This window comes from Erinaceus europaeus, chromosome 16 (assembly GCF_950295315.1).
Source record: "Erinaceus europaeus chromosome 16, mEriEur2.1, whole genome shotgun sequence".
Lineage (NCBI taxonomy): Eukaryota > Metazoa > Chordata > Mammalia > Eulipotyphla > Erinaceidae > Erinaceus > Erinaceus europaeus.
In genome coordinates this window covers 28,317,549-28,340,000 of record NC_080177.1, presented here as the reverse complement: position 1 = coordinate 28,340,000, position 22,452 = coordinate 28,317,549, and the positions used below count along the sequence as shown (strand labels likewise).

Genomic DNA, 22,452 nt, shown 5'->3' with positions numbered 1-22,452 from the left:
TGATACTCTGATCAGAAATAGGATTATATATTATTTACTTATTTGTTTTGTTGTTATTATAACACTGCTCAGCTCTGGCTTCTGGTGGTATGGGGGATTGAACCTGGGACTTCAGAGCCTCTGGCATGAGAGTCTCTGCATAACTGTTATGCTGTCTACCCCCACTCAGGACTTTTTCTTTTAATCTGGCAGAAATAAAGTGATTTTTTAAAAAAACTATTTAAAAATTTGACTTTAAAAATTTAGCCTTTTGATTATAGGAAGGGATGAGCACTTCATGTTTAATGGCTGATTGAATTATTCATTTTTTGCCCTTTAACTTAAAATGTCTAAACCATCAGGTGATATAGCCACATGATCCAGATTCCAGGAGGGAATATGGTAGAGTCTTCTACCTCTGTCTCCCAAGTTATCATCTCCCTACTTTGTCCTCTGTAAGAGCAGGGGTAAGCAACATCTGGCCCTGGGGTCACTTGGTTGTGTCTCTGCCTGGACATCTGTAGGTGAGATGAAGCCACATGGAGCGATTTCTTTTTTCTTTAAAGATTTATTTATTGTGGTCCGGGAGGTGGCACAGTAGATAAAGCATTGGACTCTCAAGCATGAGGTTCTGAGTTCTATCCCTTGCAGCATATGTACAAGAGTAGTGTCTGGTTCTTCCCTCCTACCTTTTATTTTTTAAAATATTTTATTTATTTTCCCTTTTGTTGCCCTTGTTTTTTTATATTGTTGTAGTTATTACTGTTATTGATGTTGTTGTTGTTAGATAGGACAGAGAGAAATGGAGAAAGGAGGGGAAGACAGAGAGGGGGGAAAGACACCTACAGACCTGCTTCACTGCCTGTGAAGCGACTCCCCTGCAGGTGGGGAGCTGGGGGCTCGAACCCGGATCTTTATGCCAATCCTTGTGCTTCGCGCCACGTGCGTTTAACCCTCTGTGTGAGCAGTAACCCACTGCACTACCTAACTCCCTCCTCCTACCTTTCTAATAAATAAACAAAAACATTAAAAAAAAAGATTTTTTTTTTGAGGGGTGGAGAGAGGGAGAACCAGAGGCTTGGGGATCGAACTCATGTTTTTGAGAGCTTTTTTTGTGCTACCTCCTGGGCCATGAAATATTACTTTTTAAGTTGATAATTTTGGGAAAAAATTTTAATTTATCTTTACTTATTTATTGGATAGGGACAGCCAGAAATTGAGAGGGAGAGAGTCAGAAAGATACTAGTAGCCCTGCTTCACCACTTGTGAAGCTTTCCCCCTGCAGATGGGGACTGGGGGCTTGAACCCGGGTCCTTGCTCACTATAAAGTGTACACTCAACCAGGTGTGCCACCACCCGGCCCCAAGTTGATAATTTTGTAAGGCCCACAAATTATTGTATTGCCAGAAAAGTCATAACGAACACATTTTTGCATTGAAGGACTTTGAAAAATACAACGTGACTTTTCTGACAACGCAATATATTGTAAATACCCAAATGACCTTTGGCAGGAAAATGTTTTCCACCCCAGTAGAGATTTTTTCATGTGCTTTGTCAGCATATTTGCCAGTTTGTAGGAGTTAGGAAAAATAAACATTAAGTAATAATCCTTTGAGGATCCTGGTCACCACATACAACTCTAAATTGTCTTAATTGATAATGTCAGGTTTCACAGGGATTTTTTTGCTTGTTCATTTTAAGATTAATTCTGTTGACGTAGACTGATAGGGAGACCAGGGCAGCACCATATGCAGTGCTGGGGATTGAACATGAGCCCTCACTGCAAGTCCAAAGCTCTACCACTGTGTCGCTTCCCAGGCTACTCATAGGGAAGTGTTTTGTTTTGTTTTGTTTTGTTTATTTTTACCAAAGTAAAAGCACTGCTCAGCTCTGGTTTACAGTGGTGCAGGGATTGAACCTGGGACTTTGGAGCCTCAGGCATGAGTCTCTCTTTGCATAATCATTATGCTATCTACTCTACCATAGAGAAGTTTTAATTTGACTGTTATGAGACTTACTGGATTTGTTTACTTGCTGCTGGGACTTCACTCCTGTCTGATTCGTTTATAGTGTGGACTCTTCCTATCTCTCTCTCTTTCTTTCCTTCTTCCATTCTCTCTATTTCTGATAGAAACAGGGAGAGAGATAGTGAGAGAATAAGGCAGATATAGGAGGGATTGAGCCTAGGGATTAAAGCATGCAAGTCCTGTATCACAGAGCTGAGCTATCTCTTTGAAGCGGTCTTTGTTGTTCTACATTTACATTATGATGTATTGAAATGCAAACCTCTTTTATAATTAATTTTTTTATTATTATCTTTATTTATTTACTGGATAGAGACAGCCAGAAATTGAGATGGAAGGGGGTAATAGAGAGGGTGAGAGACAGAGAGATACCAGCAGCCTTGCTTCACCACTTGTATAGCTTTCCCCCTGCTGCAGGTGGGGACCAGGGACTCAAACCTGGGTCCTTGTGCATTGTAACATGTGTGCTTAACCAGATGCGCCGCCACCCAGCCCCGAAATGTGAACGTCTTTTAAATTTACCTTGGTATGTGTCTTCAGGCTGAGGACTGATGTCTCCTTTTTTCTGTTTTATCTTTCTATACACTGAATTTTGGGTGACTTCTTTAGTTTATTTTTCTTTAACTGTTTACAATTTTCTGTTGACCTGTTGGATTTTAAATTCTAATATCAAAAACTTAATTTTCATTTAGTATTTTTTTATTTTTCTTTTTCCTCCAGGATTATCATTCGGGCTCAGTGCCAGCACTAGGAATTCATCATTCCTGGCAGCCATTGTACCCCCCCCTCCCCATTATTTGATAGGATAGAGAGACTTGAAAAGGGAGGAGAGATAGAGAGGGAGAGAGAAGACAGACACTTGCAGATCTGCTTCATCGCTTGTGAAGAGTCCCCGCTGCAGGTGGGAGCAGGGGCTTGAACCTAGGTCCTTGTGCTGGTCCTCATGCATAGGACTATGTGTGCTTGACTGGATGAGCCACCATCCGGCCCCCTCATTTAGTATTTTTTCAAATTCCTTTTTAGATTTGTTTTATTTTAGTTCTTTGAGAATCAACTTATTTCATCTCTTTCTGATGGATGATTTGTTTTCTTTGTGTTGTTTGCAATTTGTTGTTGTTACTGAGGCTTCACTGCTTTAGGCCAACTTTTAAAAAAATTATTTATTTATTTATTTATTTACTCCTCCAGGTTACCTCTGAGGCTCGGTTCTGGTACTCTGAGTCCACTACTGCTGGTAGCCTTTTTTTTTTTTTTTTTTTTTTTCTTTATTTTATTGAATAGGACAGAGAGAAATTGAGAGGGGCCAAGGAAATAGAGAGGGAGAAGGAGAGACACCTGCAGACCTGCTTCTCTGCTTGTGAAGCATCCCCTCTCGAGTGGGGAGTGAGGAGTGAGGAGTGGGGGCCCAGGTCTTTCAGCAGGTTCTTGTGCTTGGTACTGTGTGCACTTAACTGGGTGTGCCACCACCTGGTCTGGGTCAACTTTTTCAGAGAGCAAGAGACACCACAACTCTGAAGCTTCACCCAGTATTTTACTCCCATGTGGTGTACCAGGCCCTAGAACCTGGGTCATGGGCATTGTAAATAGGCACCCTCCCAAGTGAGCTGTCTTATCCCACTTTCTGGTCTGAATTTAATTTTTAATTTTTTTTTTTTTTATGCTAGACTTTTTTTTTTTGCAGCGACTGAAGAGCAGGATGCTTAAAAGCAAGATATTTGAGAAGGCAGCTATGCTCACCTCTATGTGATTTAAAAGCTAGGTAAGGTAGGGGAGATAGCATAATGGTTTGCAAAAAGACTTTCTTGCCTGAGCCTCTAAAATCCTAGGTTCAGTCTCCTATGTTACCATAAGCCAAAGCTGACCAGTGTTTTGGTCTCTCTTATTAAAATAAAACAAATGGACACTTAATAAAGATCTCTGGAATTAATTGGAAAAAAACAAATAAAATTATATTTATATATATATGCACACACACTAGATATTTGGGATACCTCCACTTATTGATAATCACAAGGTCTAGGACATATTAAGTCTGTAGGCGACTGAGGTAGTACAGAGATTACTTGAGAGCCCTTTCTCCAGAGCATTGCATGCATGACTGCTTCTTATACTGGTCTCTGCTAAAGAGTGGCATCTTTGGAACCTTCCCAGACCTCCCTACTCAACATGGTCCCCATCCCCTAGTTACACTTTTTCCTGCTTTATTGTCTTCATAGAACATACCATTAGCCAGAAACATATTAGCTGATTGCCTACCTTGTATAAAGGAGGACTGCTAAAATGTGAGCTCGTGATAGCAAGGATTTTCCTTAACCATAGCTATGTCCATAGTACCTGGTATTTAGTTTATGCTGTCACCATATACAGGTGAGTTTGAGCAGCCCCATTTTCAGACAGGAAGTAATCTCAATTCTGTAGCTTTCAGCTGTATTGGGCCGACCTAGCAGCAGAGACAAGGTAGACAACTTGACTCTCTATCCCCAAACCTTTTTTTTTTTTCCTTCCCTTGTGCCTCCATTGGGGATGTCTTTTTCTCTTATAAGGGTGCAGAAAATACTATTAACCCTGCATGCTCTAGCTTTCTTCCTTTCTTTCTTTCTTTCTTTCTTTCTTTCTTTCTTTCTGTCTTTCTTCCTTCCTTAAATTTCTTTATTGGGGAATTAATGTTTTACATTTGACAGTAAATACAATAGTTTGTACATGCATAACATTTCCCAGTTTTCCATATAACAATACAACCCCCACTAGGTCCTCTGTCATCCTTTTTGGACCTTTTACTTCGGTGCAATATACCAATTCCAGTTCAGGTTCTACTTGTATGCTCTAGTCTTCTTAGGGATGTTTTCACAGCTACCAAAACCAGGAGCAGGGATTTGAGGGAGACCTGGGCTGTGTGTGTGTGTGTGTTGGGGGCACAAAGTCCCAGGAAGATCTGATCTTTACTTTCAGGGAGCTATAATTGAGTTACACAAGGCTCAGAAGACAGTTTTGCAAGACTGCAACTCACTGTGCAGATTGGCAGCCCCCGCTGTGGAAGTGTGTGAGCTGGTCCCTGACTCATTTTCTGTTGTTTCATCAGTGGTTTCTGGAGCCATCTTTGGGTAGATTGTGAATTCCCAAGAGACTCCATCTGGACTTCCCTCTGAGGTTGCCCACTGAGTAGGAATTGAGTTAATTGTTTTATTTTGTAAAGGGCATCCCCACTATGTGATGACTCAGCTCACTGCCATCTTTATAGCCCTGTCTCTTGGACCCCCTGGAAGCTGGTATGGGGAGATAGTGAGGAGCAGGGGAAGCGTGGATTTCAGCATACCCTGGTTCTCCCACTCACCTGGCCCTTCAAAGGTGGCTTGGTAGCTCTGTATCACACACTTGTTGTGAAGTGACATTGAAGGTGTATATACTGCAATGCCTAGTACACCTTAATGAATTGCTAGTTTTTATTTATATATCCACCCTAGCATTTTGGGAGCCACTTATGCCTTGGTTTCCTCATTTTGAAACAGTTAATAATACCTGATGCCCACCTGTCCCTCTTCCCTGTCCTCTAGCCCCCCCCCCCTTTCCATCCAATAAGAACCAGAGTTAATATCCTTAGGCTTTTGGGGCCAGGGTGGAGAGGAGCTGCATAAGTGGAGTATTGTTTGTGCTAGTGAATGATCTGGCATTGTTCATGTGTCTTCAGTATTTAACTTCCTGCAGTCAGTGTCCCTGTGCTTGATTGCTAGGAGGTATTTGCATGTCTCTTAGCTGTGTGGCTGCTCACCTGCTATACTGTGTCCTGGGAGGCCTCACCTCACCCAGCGGGTACTCACTGAGCTGGGGTGGGAAGCTGGATTTCCTCTTTTAGCCCCCCCCCCCCCCCCCCCAGCAATCAGGAATGACAGAAATGCAGAAAGTATGGCCCACACGCGGAACTAGTTCTGAATAGGACATTTATTGACAAGGTTTTGCAGGAGGCGGCGGGCACTTTAATTCCCAAGGCTGTTGGTGGCAGCTCCTCTGCTTGCCCCAAGCCCGTTAACTGTTCAGCTGCCAAAGCTGGGGAGAATGCAGTGCCCCGGCCCCATACAGTCCTGTCGTCCTCTTGGTGCTCAGATGGGAGCCCTTTTGAGGAAAGTGGTAAGTACCTGGCTAGGACTGGGGAAGGGGGCTTGAAAGGGGTGGACTGTTTCAACATTGGACCTCCAAACCCAAGAAACCTAGCTTGCTATGGATTTTGGAGCAGAATGGTAATAAGCTTCTACTTTGGGGCGTCAGAGGATCCCAGTTGGCTCTTTTTCATCATGCCCTGGCTTCTAGGACATTTTCTGTTGTGTTTTGGCAAGAAGAGCTAGATAAACTTGACATTCCCTGTGAAGCTGACTGTCAGTGGTTCTGCATGGGACTTTTAGAGGGCCTTCTGAACATTTCCAGTTTGGTGGTTAGAGAAGGGGAAACCAACTGATTCTGGTGAAACCAGCCTGTGCTGGGAAAAGCAGAGTTAATTTCTTCTCTTCCGGTTTTCCTTTACCCAGAATCCATAGTGGCTATTTTGGATAAAATCTAGTGGCAGCAGGTGGAGCAGATGAAAGCAGGCTCTCCTTCATTTTTTCCATCCCTGACGGATGCAGCCAGGCCAGGGCAGAGCCCCGCCCCCCCCCCATGCCTGTCTCCGGAGCTGGAGGCTGCAGGAGCAGGGAGCTAGGGGGAGGGGGGTGTTTGGCGAGGATGTGGCTGCTCTGATGTGGATGTGACTTTCAGCTCTGAACCAAGGACTTGGATTCCTAGCGTTGTGATTCTGATGCCTAGGCCATGCCACTCTGCCATGTGTAACCCCAACCCCAGAATCTGGGGTTTAGTGGTAATTGTCCCTCCAGTTGGCCTTTCTGGTCTGTGTAAAGCCGAGGGAACAAGCTTTTCTCCTCCCACCTGGGAACTGGTTGGATGAGTTTCTTGAGCCTTCCTGTTTTAAGTCTCGCGCGCGCGCGCGCGCGCGCGCGCGTGTGTGTGTGTGTGTGTGTGTGTGTGTGTGTGTGTGTGTGTGTGTGTGTGAGAGAGAGAGAGAGAGAGATCTGTGAGTGTAAGCTTGTGAAGCCCTGTTGCCTTTGAGAATTGAAACACTCGTGTGAATTTATAAAGTTTGGTTTGGAAAATTCACTTTCCTAACTTCTCTGGGATAGGCACCATGCCCAAGGTCAGCATCTAGGGCAGGGGTATGGGTGAGGTGATTGGAAGTTCTCAAAGGGTGAAGAAGAGTGGGGCTGGCTTAGCCAATGATTGCAGTTCTAAAAGGGAGTCAATTGGTCATTTACACATTTTTCTGGGTCTTGATGCTCGTGCATCATGAAATTTTGTTTTGGAGAGTCTTGCCTCTAGTTCTGTATTTTTGGATGGAGGGAAAATACGAATTTGGATGGGGGCGCAGCCTCTGATGTTACAGTGCACATTGATGCAGCCCACTTGGGAGCTACCAGCCTGGAATCTAATGGGAGACTCCCTTCCAGTTAGGAAACTGGGATCTCAGTTTTCTAGGGTAGGTGTTGCCTTCCTGTTTCTTTGTTTTAAATGTGTTTTTTTTCAGGAGATAGTGTTTATATGGTGGTTCTTCTAGAATTTTCAGTTCCTCAAAGACAGGGACAATGTCTTATTCATTTCAGTATCCCCGGGGCCCTAGCATCATGCTCAGAAGTGTTGAATGAATTCCCAGACTGGAACTGATCCTGAGCTCCATACTGCTCATGACACCACTCTCCTACCTCCTTTTGTTATTAACACACCCGCCTTGCTTTTCTCAATAGAGTATCAGCTCTTGGGAGCAGACTGCATGTGCAATTCGTCTTTGTATCTCCCACAATAATCTTTGTGCAAAGCAAGTGCTTGAGAATAATTGTCTAGTGAAACTTAGAAACTCCCAGCTTAGGAAGGGTAGGTTCACAGTGAAGTGCAAATGACTCACTGTCTTGTTAGGACTCTGCTACTGCAGACCTGGGGCTGGTGTGCTTTCTGGGCTGTCCATATATATTCTGCTACTGCTGTTCTCTCTTTCATAATCTCTGTGATTTGAGATTGAGGGAACACAATAGGCTTGTTCCAATACCTTGTGCCTTTGTCCTCACTCTCTCATCCTGAAGCTTGATACTGTTTTTTTTTTTCTTTAAAACGGTGTCAGGAATGGTTTTCACTGGTATTTATTATGCTTTTGCTGTCTCACATTGCCTTAAGTTCTGTTCCTGCTTCTGGCAGTACATGCTGTCTCTCCTTGTAGAACCAGAGGAATCTGACCTTCCTTCTACAGCAAAGACTTGGACTTACTGAGACTTCATTTTCTTGCTTGGCCTGCTGGGTATGGATATCAGACTTTTTCACTTTCCAGTAGAATTACTATGTTTGCCCTTATGATCTCTGTCCACTTGAGGTTGGCATTGTAGATGATGCATAAAACAGGATTGGTGGGGGAGGACAGGGTGATGCTAGTTTGTCAAGTTGAACACATATTGTTATTTTTGAGATAGAGGCCCACGTTTTAGGCACAAATAAGAGAAATAAATCTCATGTCCTGGTGCTTGTGGGAGAATAATCCATTCATCATCAGAATAATCTATTCTACATCATAATTGTTCCCACGTATGGTAGGTTTATTGTGTGTCAGATGTATAAATTATTCCACTTAAAAGTTATTTATTTATGGTAGAGTAGAGAGAACCAGAGCATCCCTTTGCTGCCAGGGATTGAACATAGAACCTCATGCTTCAAAGTCCAGTGCTTTATAGCCGCTGCACTACCTTCTGGGTCACCAAATTTGTACCATCTGGAGACCAGTGGGGTTGGCACTTTTGCCATGTTTCATTTGCAGACAGGAACTTGAAACTTGATGGGATCCAATGATATACCCAAGACTACACAACAGCCCAGTTAAGTGGGGGAACTGGAATTCAAATCAGGTCTGCTAGACACCAAAGGTGGGTGAATTTATTTAGGACTCTTAACCTCTGTGCTGGGTGGACTCCCTTGTATACACATGCTCACATACTCTCTGTTCTGCTGAGAACACAGGCAACCATGGGACTCTTTGTTCCTACTTGGTACCTGCTGAGATTCTCCAAACCTTTGGACTTGGTATACTGTTCTACTAAATGGTACAACTCCTAAAGGTGTGGTTCCTATTTCTACCCCTGTCTCAGCCTAGAAACCTTAAAACAGGCAGCTCCTGCATTAGGGCTAGAGGGCAGCAAGACAGCTATAGGCTTGGGAAAAAGCTTGTCTCATTAGAGTACCAGCTTGCAGACTTGAGATCCCAGAGACCACAGGTTCAGTTCTCTTTTATTATTATTGTACAGGTTAATGGCTTGTACAGTACAGTTGTTGGCACATGGGTACAATTTCTATCTCCCCATGATGGCTCTCCTTTCTACAGGTTCAATTCTTGGTATCTTTAAAAAAATTTTTTTTTTATTGACGGCCTTAATGGTTTACAGTAAACAGTAAATACAGTTCTTGGTAAATGTGTAAAAACACTCATACCTAGGTCCTCCTCTACCATCATGCATCCAGAACTGAAAGCACCCCTACCTGCTATCCCCCCAACACACCCCTGCGTCCTTTACTTTGGTGCAGTACACCAAACCCAGTCCAAGTTCTGCTTTGTATTTCTCCTTCTGTTCTTATTTCTCAACTTCTTTGATACCACCTTTTGCTAGAGTTGAGCAATGTCATATATATATATATGTGTGTGTGTGTATGTATGTATAATTTTTTAAGGACTTGGTTTGCTTGCAGGGTTAATTCCCTGAATTTTGCTGATAAGGAGTAGTGTTTCTAGGAGCCCATTGGACCTCTAAATGAGGACAGAGGGGCCACTGGGCGATTTCAATCTGCCTGTGTGTTATAAGAGTGATTTCTAGCACCATCTTGGCTGCTCTGCCTTCTGGGGACATTGTGCTGTTTCCCTGCCTGGTTGGCAGGTGGTTGTGCTAGGAGTTAAGTTGACCAATCCTGACTGAGCAATAGCCATTTGTCATCAGTAGACATTACTCTCATTTGTTTCTAGTAGGTGTTTCTGTGAAATGTCTTGGTGGACTGCTGTGTGTGTGTGTGTGTATGTGTGTGTGTCTTTTATGTACACGCATCTTGTTGCAGTCTCTTCTCCAAACTCCATAGTTGTTCCTGCTCCCTTTCCTTCCAGTTGTGTGTCACTGGTGTGACAGGACAGCTGTGCCCCTGCTCTGGCCCCTTGTGTGGGGCCATGTATTTGCAGAGTGTTGGGGTGACTGAGCAGTCATTGCTTCTGGGCACCTCCTGGCTAATGGGAAATTTGCTGGCAGTGTCTAATGTTGAAACTCAGTTGGCCAGGAGGAACTCACTCAGACCTTGACTTCAACCACTGTTTATCTTTCACCTGACTCCAGGAACGACCCTGCCTTCTTTCCAGCAAATATTTATTGAGCGCCTAGTTCGTGCACTGTCTGCTTGGTGGTGGAGGAAGGACAAGGGAACTTGAAAGCTTGTTTGGAGGTTCTCGCAGGGGAGTGCAGCTAGAGGATGGCCTTCCCCAAATAGAGACCCGGCATCTCTATTTGGGGAAGGCCGTCCTCTTTGACCGAGGAGCGAGGAGCGTGCAGCTTCAGGACACCCGCCTAGCCAGCCAGATCAGCCGAATCAACCCTGGCAGTCAATGGGGTGACAGATGTCGCAGCCAGATCGTCCTCACATCTGAGGAAGGACAAGGGAAAGAAGTCCCTACCTAGCCCTCTGTCTAGTCCAGAGGAGAAGCTTACATACAGGAGTTCCCTAGGAACCAGTGCTTTAGGCAGGCCCCAGTCATTAGCACTTAGGGAAGTTTATGTGGTAGTGTCTTTTGGCTGTTGTAACAAATTTGGGGCCTTAAAACAATACACATTTATTATCTTACACTTGTGGAGGTCAGAAGTCAAACTCTGTGTACAGGACAGTGTTCTTTCTGGAGGCTCCAGGGGAGAATTTGTTTCCTTTTCCTTTTGCAGTTTCCTGAGGCTGCCCGTGTCCAGTTTGGGGTCCCTGCAGCTCCAGCCTCTTGTCACTCACTCTCTTTCTCACTGTTCCTCTGATTTCATTGTCACATCAACTTCCGTTTGACTCCTGTTCTTCTTTTGATGACATCAGGCTTAGCCAGGTAATCCAGGTTAATCTTCCCATCTCAAAATCCCTAACTTGATCACATCTGTAAAGACTCTCTTCCCATATAAGGTGAAGTTCATAGGGCTCCGAATGTCATAGCTAGACATTCGGATGGGGATTTCATTAGCCAAAGGGACATTATTCCACCTATAGCAGTGTTAGAAGGGCTGGAAAATAGGTGAGGACATTTTTTGGAAGGAGGTGATTTGGTTAGATTTGCGGAGAGAGGGCCCTGGAATACTTTCCAGGTTGAAGAAATAACACGAACAAATGTTGGGACAGAGGGTGGTGGGAACACTGAGGGGTGAGCATATCTTCTCACTGACACAGGGTGCCAGGGGCTTTCCGTTCCTTTGGAGGCCAGGCCGAGGGAGTTTTCTGGATTTCAGTCTGTTTGCTCTGACTTCCTCCCAGAGTCCAGGTGGAGAGGGCTCTTTCTCCTTCCCTGCAGCTGTGGGCCAGCTTTCAAAATCCAGCCATACAAGATGGGAGGTGGGCCCCCTGCTGTCCTTGGGTGGTGGGGAAATGAATTCAGTAGGGAAAGTGAATTCCAGCCAGCTGACCTGGGCTTGAGTGGCCCAGAAACTCTGATCACGCCATTCACACAGCGGCTATGACAGTCAGGTTGCTCATATTGAACAGTCATTCCCTGGGGAGCCTTCTCTTGTCCTTTCTATTTATTTTATTTTTAGATTTTCATGAGAGAACAGAGCACTGCTCAACTGTGGCATATGGTGGCACAGTGCATTGAGCCTGTGTAGTAGCCTGACCTCTGCTGGGGAGAGATTTGGGGAGCATTGTGCTGTGGGGTGTCATGAACTGCAGTCAGAGTCTACCTTGGGGGAGAGATTTGGGGAGCATTGTGCTGTGGGGTGTCATGAACTGCAGTCAGAGTCTACCTTGAGGGAGCTAAGACTCCTAGCAGAGCTCTCTGGGGAGGTTCACATTGCTTGGTTCTGTTTGTCTGGAAAAGTTGTAGTTTTCTCTGTGACTTCTTTCAGGTACTCTTTCAGAGCAGACCTTGAAAATGGAACTGAGGCAGGGTGGGGGGTGGTGGGAGAGAAAGGCGTGTGTGTGTGTGTGTGTGTGTGTGTGTGTGGGGGGGGGTGTGACCTGTGAGAGGTCAGAGGCTATTAGGCTGCCCTCCAATTTGGAATATCCGGTAGGTGTTTGCACTTGAGATGGAGAAGGTCTCCCAGTCCGCAGCCCCTGAGGAAGAAGGACTTATCCTGTGTGCAGAAATTGAATTCCACTTTCCCTCACTGGACCCATGGACTTAGGAGGACTTTGGGGAAACCCTTTTCTCATTTTCCCCCTCTACAGCAGGTGAGGTTTGTCAGGCTTCTGCTTCTTGGGTGTGGGGTGATAGGTAGTAGGTGAAAGGATGAATCAGCCACCTCCTCACCTGGACCCAGCCTTTCTGGGCAGAAATGTTTCCCACCGTCCATAGAACTCTGATCCCCACAGAGTCTTCACTAATAAGACCACTCACTCTCTCAACCTCTCAGCCTTCTCAGTCCATTGGCTAGGGAGCAAGGGGCCTGAAGGGGGCGCTGTTGAGTCCCAGGGATCCCCTAGGACCAGAGAAGTAGAGGTTCTCCAAAAATGTGGCAGGTGAGTATCCCTGTGTGATATATATGTATATACTATTTATTTTATTTTAATGAGATAGATACAGAGAGAAAGACAAAAATACCAAAGCACTGCTCAGCTCTGGCTTATGGTGGTACTGGGGATTGAACCTGGGAACTTGAAGCCACAGGCATGAAAGTCCTTTGCATAACCATTACGCTGTCTCCCCAGCCCTGACTGCCCTTTCTTAATGGGGTGTGTGTGTGTGGGGGCATTGATTCTGTTGCTGCCGTAGTGACATGAGACTTTAGGACAAAATTTAGGGGCTGTTTTTTGTTTTGTTTTTTACCAGAGCACCACTTGGTTCTGGTTATTGGTGGTTAAACCCAGAACATCTCACATGCAAGTCCCATGCACCAGTGCTGTGATATCTCCTCTCAGTCTTGTGCAGTTTGCGCCCCCCCCACCCCCCCGCTGTCTTTAGAAGCAGGGGTGCAGGTCAGCTTGGAGGCATTTGCTGAGACATAGCAGGGAGGAGAAGGATGTAGGAGTCGGCCTAGTCAGCTGTGCTAGGAATCTGTGGCCTGCTGCAGCCTGCCCAGTATCTCACCTGGGGTATTCAGGGTTGGCCCTTGAGGTGGGGCCCGATGTGTGGGTGAAAGAAGGATGTGGATTATGTTTCCTTTTAAAAAATGAGACATTATTTATTAATTTATTATTATTATTATTTTTGCTTCCAGTCTCTGGGGCTTGGTGCTGGCACTATGAATCCACTACTTCTGGTGGCTATTTTATTTTATTTTATTTTTCCTCTGTAGGATAGAAATTGAGAGGGAAAGGTAGATAGAGGGAGAGAAAGATAGACACCTGCAGACCTACTTCACTGATTTTGAAGCTACCTTCCTGCAGGTGTGGAGCCAGGGGCTCAAACCAGGATCCTTGTACAGGTCTTTGCACTTTGTACTATGTGCACCTAGCCCTGTGCGTCACTGCTGGGCCCGTAAATGAGTTATTATTTAAAGGAAAAAATATATGACATCACATGTGAGATGAGTGGATTTCACATAAGTTAGAAAAGAGAGGGAGAAACCAGAGTATTACTGTAGCACATGCAGTGCTGTGGATAGAGCCAGGAACTTCAGACTTTCAAATGCAATTCCTTTTTAAATTTTTTTTTTTCAATTTTGTTTCCAGGGTTATCGCTGGGGTGCGGTGCCTGCACTATAAATCCACTGCTCCTGGCGACCTTTTTTTTTTTTTCTTCCCATTTTTGTTGCTGTTATTGTTGGATAGGACAGAGAAATTGAGAGAGGGAGAAAGAAAGGCAGACACTTGTAGACCTGCTTCACCACTTATAAAGTGACCCCTCCTCCCTGCAGGTAGGGAGCCAGGGACTCGAATCAGGATCCTTGAACCAGTTCTTGTACTTTGTGTGCTTAACCTGGTGCACCACCACCCAGCTCCCTCCAATTCCTTACTGACTGAGCCATTTCCCTGCCTGCTACATTATGTTTAAATTTAGAGAAAACTAAGAGAAGTAGTGAATCCCTTCCTCTCTGGCACCCTGGCCCCTTAAAAGTATGTATCTAAACTGCTTCTTGAGCCCTTCAAAGTGAATGGTTTTTAGGGGTCCTTTCTAAAGTAGACTTTGTGGGAATAGGACTTGAGATCTTGGGAATGGATTTACGAAGTGCTGATTGACTGGACTGATTCGTGTTGAAAGATGGAAGAGGTCACAGCTGGAGGGTACTTAGAAGAGTAGGAGACTGGGATTGGCGGTGAGGTGAACATCTAGATTGAAGATTTGCAGTTTAAGAGTCAGTTGTTCTAATCTTGCTTTGAGGCCAAGCTCAGTGGAGTAGATGGTACCTTGACTCAAGATCATGTGGGTGGCTCCTTAGCCATCTTTCTGGGAATCTGAACTGTACACAAATTAACAGCTGGAATCTGTTTTGGGACCATCAAATGTTGCCTGCTGGCAGTCCCCACTGGGACTCTACTTGTTCTCACAGCCTGATCTGCTCTGCATTTCTCCCTTCTTAGGTCTCTAGGTCCAGTGAGCCCTCCTTCCCAGGAGAGACATCCAGCAATCCTGCATCTTTGGGTCATTGCAGGATGTCTCATCATCTGAAAATCTTCTTCCTGTCACCTTTTTGCTCTTTTCTTCTTCAAGACCTTCAGTGCTGTGACCTGGAATCTGTTTGACCATGTTGTTCTGACAGGAGAATGCATAGCTAGAGGCTACATAGTAGCAGGTCTTGAAATCATCCCCAAAAGACCTTAACTCTCAGTCCTTCCCCTCCATTTTGCCACTGTGGACTAAAAGTCACATTAAAAGTTCTGATCTTTGAAGTCTTCATCTCTCTCTTACAGCCCAAGACATCCAGGGCTGTGACTTATTCTGCTTTGGTCCTGGTTGCTATGAAATCCACTAGGGAGATAGATGATGGAACAGGAGAGCATGATTGCCGCAACCCTGGTGCCTGAGCGAGCTCCAACTCAGGTGCTATATATATCCTGTACTATTTCTGTGGCCTATACTTCTGCATCTGTAAAATGAGGATAATAACACTACCCACCATGCGGAGCTATTACAAACAAGTTGTTTATTATAACTATTGCACTTAGAATATATATTTCAAACTTTTATGTAAATAAAATTTTAATAAAATTAATGAGAGAGAACCAGACTATCACTGGCATAGGCAATGCTGGGGATTAAATTCAGGACCTCATGCTTGCAAGTTCAGTGCCTCTAGCCACTGCACCCACACACTGAGAGCATTTTTAAAAATATTTATTTATTCCCTTTTGTTGCCCTTGTTGTTTTATTGTTGTAGTTCGTTGATGTCATTGTTGTTGGATAGTAGGACAGAGAGAAATGGAGAGAGAAGGGGGAGACAGAGGGGGAGAGAAAGATAGACACCTGCAGACCTACTTCACCACCTGTGAAGTGACTCCCCTGAAGGTGGGGAGCCCGGGGCTCGAACCAGGGATCCTTATGTTGTTGTGCTTAACCCACTGAGCTACAGCCCAACTCCCCACTGAGAGCATTTTAACTCTTGGCTGTTATGCGTTATTCTAGTCTCAGGGGCATCCGGGCACAGGCATTGCTTTGAAAGCATGAGCTTGGTTTACAGGCAAATGGTTATGTTGAGCCACGGTTTTTTGTTTGTTTGTTTGTTTTCCTTTTTTTCCCTTTTTTTTTTAACCAGAGCACTGATCAGCTCTGGTTTATGTGGTGCCTGAGATTGAACCTAGGATTTCTGAGCAGGCATGGGAGTCTCTTTACATAACCATTATGCTATCTACCCCTGCCATAGTTTTTGAGTGTGCTTATGCTGCTACTCTATGAAAATGTGGTCCCCAGAGACTGACCTTGTAGAGATAACCTTTAGTGATAAATCTCTTTGTTACTGTGTGAAGGCATGTGTGACTAATCCTTTAAGGCTGTGACCTACTCTGCTGTGAAATCTTTTCAGACTTGGGTCTTATTCATTTTGCTTACCCCCCCCCCCCCCCCCCCGGGGCCTACTTGCCCCCAGGAAAGATCTTAGGCCACTAGTCCCTGCCCTCTTGTTGCTGTGGAGTAGGGGGTTGGGGGGGGGGGGGAGGCTTAACTGCCCTGTGCTGTGAGTGACACCTTAGGGCTGGGGGTTAAGGACTGGGGCAGGGCTTGGGTCTTTGTGCTGCCAAGACTTGGTATCTTTCTGCTGGTTGATTCTATAGATAGAAAGACCTTCTGATTAATCTTAAAGGCTCTTTTGAAGAGGGAACAAAAGCCAACAGGGCTACATTTCCTAAGGGGCTTTCTGAGATGCTCATTTTATCAAGACATCTCTGCTAACAACTCTCCTTGCCTGGTGGGTTGGGGGTGGCCAAGCAAACAAGTACAGCTAATTGGTCTTAGTCCTCCTGTTAGCTCAGAAGCAGCGATTGGCTCACCAGCATAATCCTTTTGCCCGACTGACCTGCTGTGGAAGTCAACGTCGAATTTAGAGCAAGAGGTCTCAAACTAGTCACCATCTCATAGTGAGCTCTTGTAGGGGTGCATTGGGGTGTTAGAAGAGTCTGTAGAAGGGATCCCCCACCCTTGGTTCCTGGGGGCTGGAGGAAGTATCTAGAGTAGGGTGACTTCCAATCTGAGTCTGGAGGGTTGTGTGTAAGTGACACATTTGGGGGATGACACAAGGTGATGGGGAGGAAATATTGTCCAGACAGGTAGATTTGTAAACTCCAGAGCTGCTTCTTCTAGCGTTTGCCCTTCTTCCGTAGCCAGTCAACAGCGTCAGGTTGAGCCTGATGTAAAGTTTCGAGACCTCCTTTGAATCTGGAGAGGTGGCAGTCATTGACTATGTGGGTCATAGTCTGTCTGGAGCCGCAGGGGCAGTTCGGGTCGTCTCTGGCTCCCCAGCGATGGAACATAGCGGCGCACCGGCCATGGCCTGTTCGATAGCGATTGAGGAGGGCCCAATCATAACGTGCTAGGTCAAAGCCGGGTTGACGCTTGCAAGGGTCTGTGATGAGGTGTTTGTTCTTTATCTCAGCTGACTGCCAACTCTGTTTCCAAGAGTCTGGAACAGAGAAGTTCAGTGTAGGCGTAGGGGACCAGATTGGGGGCAGACACAGACAATCTGGGGGCATTTCCCAGGGTACTGAGCCATGTCACCTCCTAGTTTCTTCTGGGTGGGTTTAGCCTTTGGTCTGGTAGTTTCTGGGCCCCAGAACTAGGGCTTCCGGTCAGTGGAAATGAGAGGAATGCCCAGGAATTAGGTTTTGCCTGTGGAAATAGTAATCAAATGCACCTTCTGGAAAGCAGTGTTAGTGAAGGCCGGTCCTCTGGTGCAGGGGTGGTGGGGCCCTGCCCTTCCCAAAGACCACAGTCCTTCCCACAACTTGCTGTTCCAGACAGCCCACCTGTGAGCCTCACCATCTGCTCAGGGAATAAAGTCCACCTGAGGCTATTTGCCTCACCTGGCAGCAGCTTCCTGCCTGCTGGCTGCACTCACTGGTGCTGAGGACACCAGTGGCTAAGCTCTGGGGAATTTCCTGTGTCCTGGGAGCTGCGGTGACTCAAGGGTTTGTACTGGGTGCTGGGGCGGGGGCACCTCTACTCAGAAGTTTCAGGTTCACAGGGAAGCCTCTGGGACCCAAAGATCTGGCAGTTGGGGGAGAATATTACCTGATGGCATGTGTGTTGTCTTCAGCTGTAAAAGCCGGATCTTTGCCGTATATATTTTGCAACCCCAGCAGAGGCCCTAGTCAGTGGGCAATTGGAAAGTACTGTTGGTGGTCTACGTGGAGCCCTTATCATCTGTCAGGTACCACGTTAGAGCCATACGTGCTATAAACTACTGCATCCAGGGCAGTCTTGCGGGGGTGGTGGTGGTGGTGGTGGTGGACGTGGACTAAGGCTCTGAGTAGTGGGTTGTTTTGCCATAACAGTGCACCTGAACTTGGAGTTCCATTAAAAGATACCCTAATGACCTGGGAGGTAGTGCATTGGCTAAGGTTTTGGATAGAGACAGAGAAATTGAGATAGGTGGGAGAGAAAAAGAAACACTTGCAGCTTTGCTTCACCACACAAGAAGCTTTTCCCCTGCAGGTGGGTGCTAGGGGTTCCAGTCCAGGTTCTTTTGCATTATAACATGCACACTCAACTGGGTCCACCACCACTCACTCAGTCCAGGTGTTGAACTTTTTTTAAATATTTATTTATTTATTCCCTTTTGTTGCCCTTGTTGTAGTTATTATTGTTGTTGTTGATGTCATTGTTGGATAGGACAGAGAGAAATGGAGAGAGGAGGGGAAGACATAGAAGGGGAGAGAAAGACAGACACTGCAGACCTGCTTCACCGCCTGTGAAGCGACTCCCCTGGAGGTGGGGAGCCGGGGGCCCGAACCGGGATCCTGACGCCGGTCCTTGTGCTTCGTGCAGGTGTTGGACTTTTAAGTATGGGATTCCAAGTTTGATCCCTGGCATCTCCTGCACTATATTCTGGTTCTCTGATAAAACAAAGCATCGTTTACTAATAATCAAGAGAGAAGTCTTTCTCTTTTCCTTTCATTTTCTTTTTAAGGTGCCATGACTTCTGGGCTGGGAGCGATGCTCTCTCTGGTTTTCTAGGAACTTTGGTCTCTGAGTCCTCTTGTCCCCAGATATGACCCACCTTTCTCATGCTGGGCAAGATGGAATTGAGAAGAAATGCCATATAGATACCCTCATAGATACTCCTAAAGTATGAGGGAAGACATCCCTTGGGATTCAGAGTAGTTGTTTTTGATCATAGTATCAAATTTACTTTTTCTTTTTTTGCCTCCAGGGTTATCGTTGAGGCTCGGTGCCTGCACTATGAATCCACTGCTCCTGAAGGCCATTTTTTCCCATTTTGTTGCCCTTGTTGTTGTGTTGTTATTGGGTAGGACAGAGAGAAATTGAGAGGGGGAGAGAAAGATAGACACCTGTAGACCTGCTTCACTGCTTGCGAAGCGACGTGCCTGCAGGTGGGGAGCTGGAGGCTTGAACCGGCATCCTTATGCCAGTCCTTGTGCTTAGCCCACTGTGCTACCATCCAGCCCCCTTCAAATTTACATTTTAACCATGTGGCTCAGTAGCTTTAAGTTCCACAACAAGAGAGCCTAAGGTCTGCCCACTTTATTCTCTTGCATAACTGAAACTCTGTGCCCATTAAGCAGTAACTTCCCACTCCTCCTCCCCCAGACCCTGGCAAGCACCCTTTTGCTTTCTGTTTCTGCAAGGATTCTGACATTTGATCCCTGATCTGTCTATTGCAGAATCTCCCTGAGGTGCCCCCTGTGGGCAGCAATGCCAGGATGCCCGTCTCTGCCTCCCCCCACAAAGATGGCAGCCAGGAGCGGCCAGTCAGCCTGACCTCCACCACCTCCTCCTCGGGCTCCTCCTGTGACAGCCGCAACGCCATGGAGGAGCCCAGTGTCCCAGAGGTCCCAGCCAAGAGTGGGACAGGCTCCCCATGTGGCCGACACACTCCCAACAACAATTCCAACAGTTGGCTGAACATGAGGGGACCCCTATCCCCATTCAATAACCGTGCTGCAGCAGGGCCTGCACACAAGCTCAGTTACCTGGGTCGGGTGGTGCGGGAGATCGTGGAGACAGAGCGCATGTACGTGCAGGACCTTCGAAGCATCGTGGAGGTGAGTCCCATCACCTGTCTGGCACAAACCTGCTTTCACCTTCCTGACACAGTTCCCTGAGAGGGCCTGCTGCCTTTGCAACAGTGGGGAGGGCTCAGGTCTCTCAGTCACTGCCTGTGACTCTGGGTCAGAGCTGTGACTTGCTCAGTGGAACTTTCTGGGGGAGGTCCCCAAGGTCTAGCCACCACTGACAAGGAGTGGAAGGGATAGCTCATTGGTGACTGACACTGTGAGGAATCTGGCCCTGGGTCTGGACCCTCCAAGCCCTGCTTAATTATTTCCTGTGTCCCAGCTGTGAGCATAAACCCTGAGTCTTAAGTTCTTCATTTACAAAACGAGGATTGCAATGCCTGCTTCATAGGGCATGGCAGGTAGGTGTTTGGTTCTATGTGGGATCTAAAAGAGAAGGTGGCTACTATAGGGGAAGCCCCCTGAAAAGGAAACATCTGTTTCCTTGGGCTACCTTGACAATTTCCACAAACACTGGCAACAGTCTTCTCAGCTCAGAAGAAATCAGGGTGTTAGAGGTTTGGTTTCTTCTAGGAGCTCTGAAGGGAAAAATCTACCTACCTACCTACCTACCTATCTCCCTATCTCCCACCCTCCTCCCACCCTCCCCCCTCTAGTGGTTTCCGCAATCCTTTGTGTCTCCTGGCATGTAGCTGCACTACCCTAATCACTCCTTCATCTTCACAGTCTCTCTGGGGCCTCTGCTCTCATCAGGACACCAGTTACTAGATTTGGGGCCTGCCCTCACCCAGCATGATATCTTCTCAAGAGTCTGAAAAGATCCTAATCTCAAATCAGGCTGCATCTTGAGGCTCTGAGTAGACTTCAGTTGGGGGGAGGGGGCACTATCCAACCAGTCTGGTAGGTGATGCCTGTCAGATGACATCACTGCTGTAATAACAGCAGAGAAATGAAGTGTGAGTGGGGAGGCTGGGTGAACTGGCCCTGAGCGCCTCTCCCTGCACAGGACTACCTCTTGAAGATCATAGACACGCCCGGGCTTCTGAAGCCAGAACAAGTCAGCGCCCTCTTTGGGAACATTGAAAGTATCTATGCACTGAACAGGTAGGTGAGTGTGGGCCTGACACACACCCTTTTCTGCCTGTGAGGCCTGTCAGTGAGTAAGAGGAGCCCTGGTTGTCCCTGGAGTTCTGGGGGTAATGCAGGAATCCAGAGGTATGGGTGATGGCTCCTCCCTATCAGGGCACACTTAGGTCCCTGCTGGAGGAAGGCACCCCTGGGAGTGTGGGCCCTAAGGACTCTGTGCTTCCTGTCATTTGGGGAGATGATGTAAGACTGTGTTCATGCTGTTCATCCTCATCACATGCTACTTACTCCTCCCTCTGGAGGTCCCCACGTCCCTTTTATCTTTGTTCTTCACCTGCACGCCTCTTAATTTCTCCGCTGCCTTCCCACTGGCCTCATGGGAAGTAAGGGCTTCTAGGACATTATCGGACCTGTTGGTGGGGATGCACAGGTCTGGGAGGGTGAGACTGAGGAGGCTGAGCAAGGCTGGTGACAGACTGTCCCATGACAGACGGCTTCTTTAAGGTGGAGTGTGTTGCCTGGGCCCAGGGGCTTCTGGGGAGTGGCTCTGGAGTGGGACTTAAGGAGATAGTTCTGCTCAGAAGGAGACTCTCCTCAGACCTCTGAGGTGGGCAGAGGGACTTCTGTCTCTGCATATGGACTGAGTCTAGAGGGCAGTTACAGGAGAGACTTAGGCCTGAATAGGTGCCAGGACTCACCGTGTTTCTCTCCCTTTCCTGCTTCCTTCTGAACTCCTCCCTCTGGTGGTCCTCACGTCCCTTTTACCTTTGTTCTTCACCTGCACACCTCTTAATTTCTCCGCTGCCTTCCCACTGACCTCATGGGAAGTAAGGGCTCCCTGGACGTTACCTCACCTGTCAGCGGGGGGGGGGGGGGGGAATGCACCCTGGTTCCTTTGTGTATGCCCCTTCCCCTTTAATCTCTGCCTTTGTGTGTTTGACTCCTGCCCACAGAGGAGCCGTGTCCCCTCCTGAGGTGGGTATTAGTGTCTCCTCTCCTGCTTGTTGAGCACGTGGGCCTCCTTTGTTCCATCTTTCTGTGGTTGCTGCTGTGGACAGGGCCCTCATTTTAAGGGTGGAAACCCTGACTCTTGAGCATGACCCCCAGGCTGCTGTGTGTGGGGGCACTGGGAGGTCAGGGAAGGGACTTGTGCTGGCTGTGAAAGCTGGGGGGGTGAGCTGGGATCTGATGGCCACTGTCCCCTCATTCAGCCAGCTACTCAGAGACTTGGACAGCTGCAATAGTGACCCTGTGGCTGTGGCCAGCTGCTTTGTGGAAAGGGTAAGAAGGGCTGGGTCCTTGCCTCAAATCTAGCCTTGTTGGGGGTCTCAGAGGAACAGGCCCCCACCCCCCATGAATGAACCTTAAGGCCCAAGCTGAGTGGCGCCTTGCCATTCACAAGGGAATGGGGTTCTGAGGTGGAACCAGGGGCTGCAGGCTGAGATGTCCCACACAATGGGGTACCAAGATGAAGGGTCTACAGATGCTCAGAGGAGGGGGAACAGCATAT

At 46.9% G+C, this 22,452-nt stretch overlaps 1 protein-coding gene across 9 annotated transcripts in view; it reads left to right on the top strand.

The window, feature by feature from the left end:
* PLEKHG3 (pleckstrin homology and RhoGEF domain containing G3) overlaps nt 1–22,452 on the top strand; it is a 49,013-nt gene that overhangs the window by 11,128 nt on the left and 15,433 nt on the right. For 5 of the 9 annotated variants that reach the window (XM_060174830.1, XM_060174834.1, XM_060174826.1 and 2 more), the window contains 4 exons: nt 12,305–12,464; nt 19,506–19,886; nt 20,863–20,960; nt 22,154–22,223. In XM_060174830.1, the coding sequence (XP_060030813.1) occupies nt 19,545–19,886; nt 20,863–20,960; nt 22,154–22,223 (510 nt within the window). In that variant the 5' untranslated portion in view covers nt 12,305–12,464; nt 19,506–19,544. Of the gene's footprint in view, nt 1–5,982; nt 6,126–12,304; nt 12,465–19,505; nt 19,887–20,862; nt 20,961–22,153; nt 22,224–22,452 lie in introns of those variants that run through there. The other 4 variants (XM_060174832.1, XM_060174829.1, XM_060174828.1 and 1 more) reach the window with 2 other exon arrangements.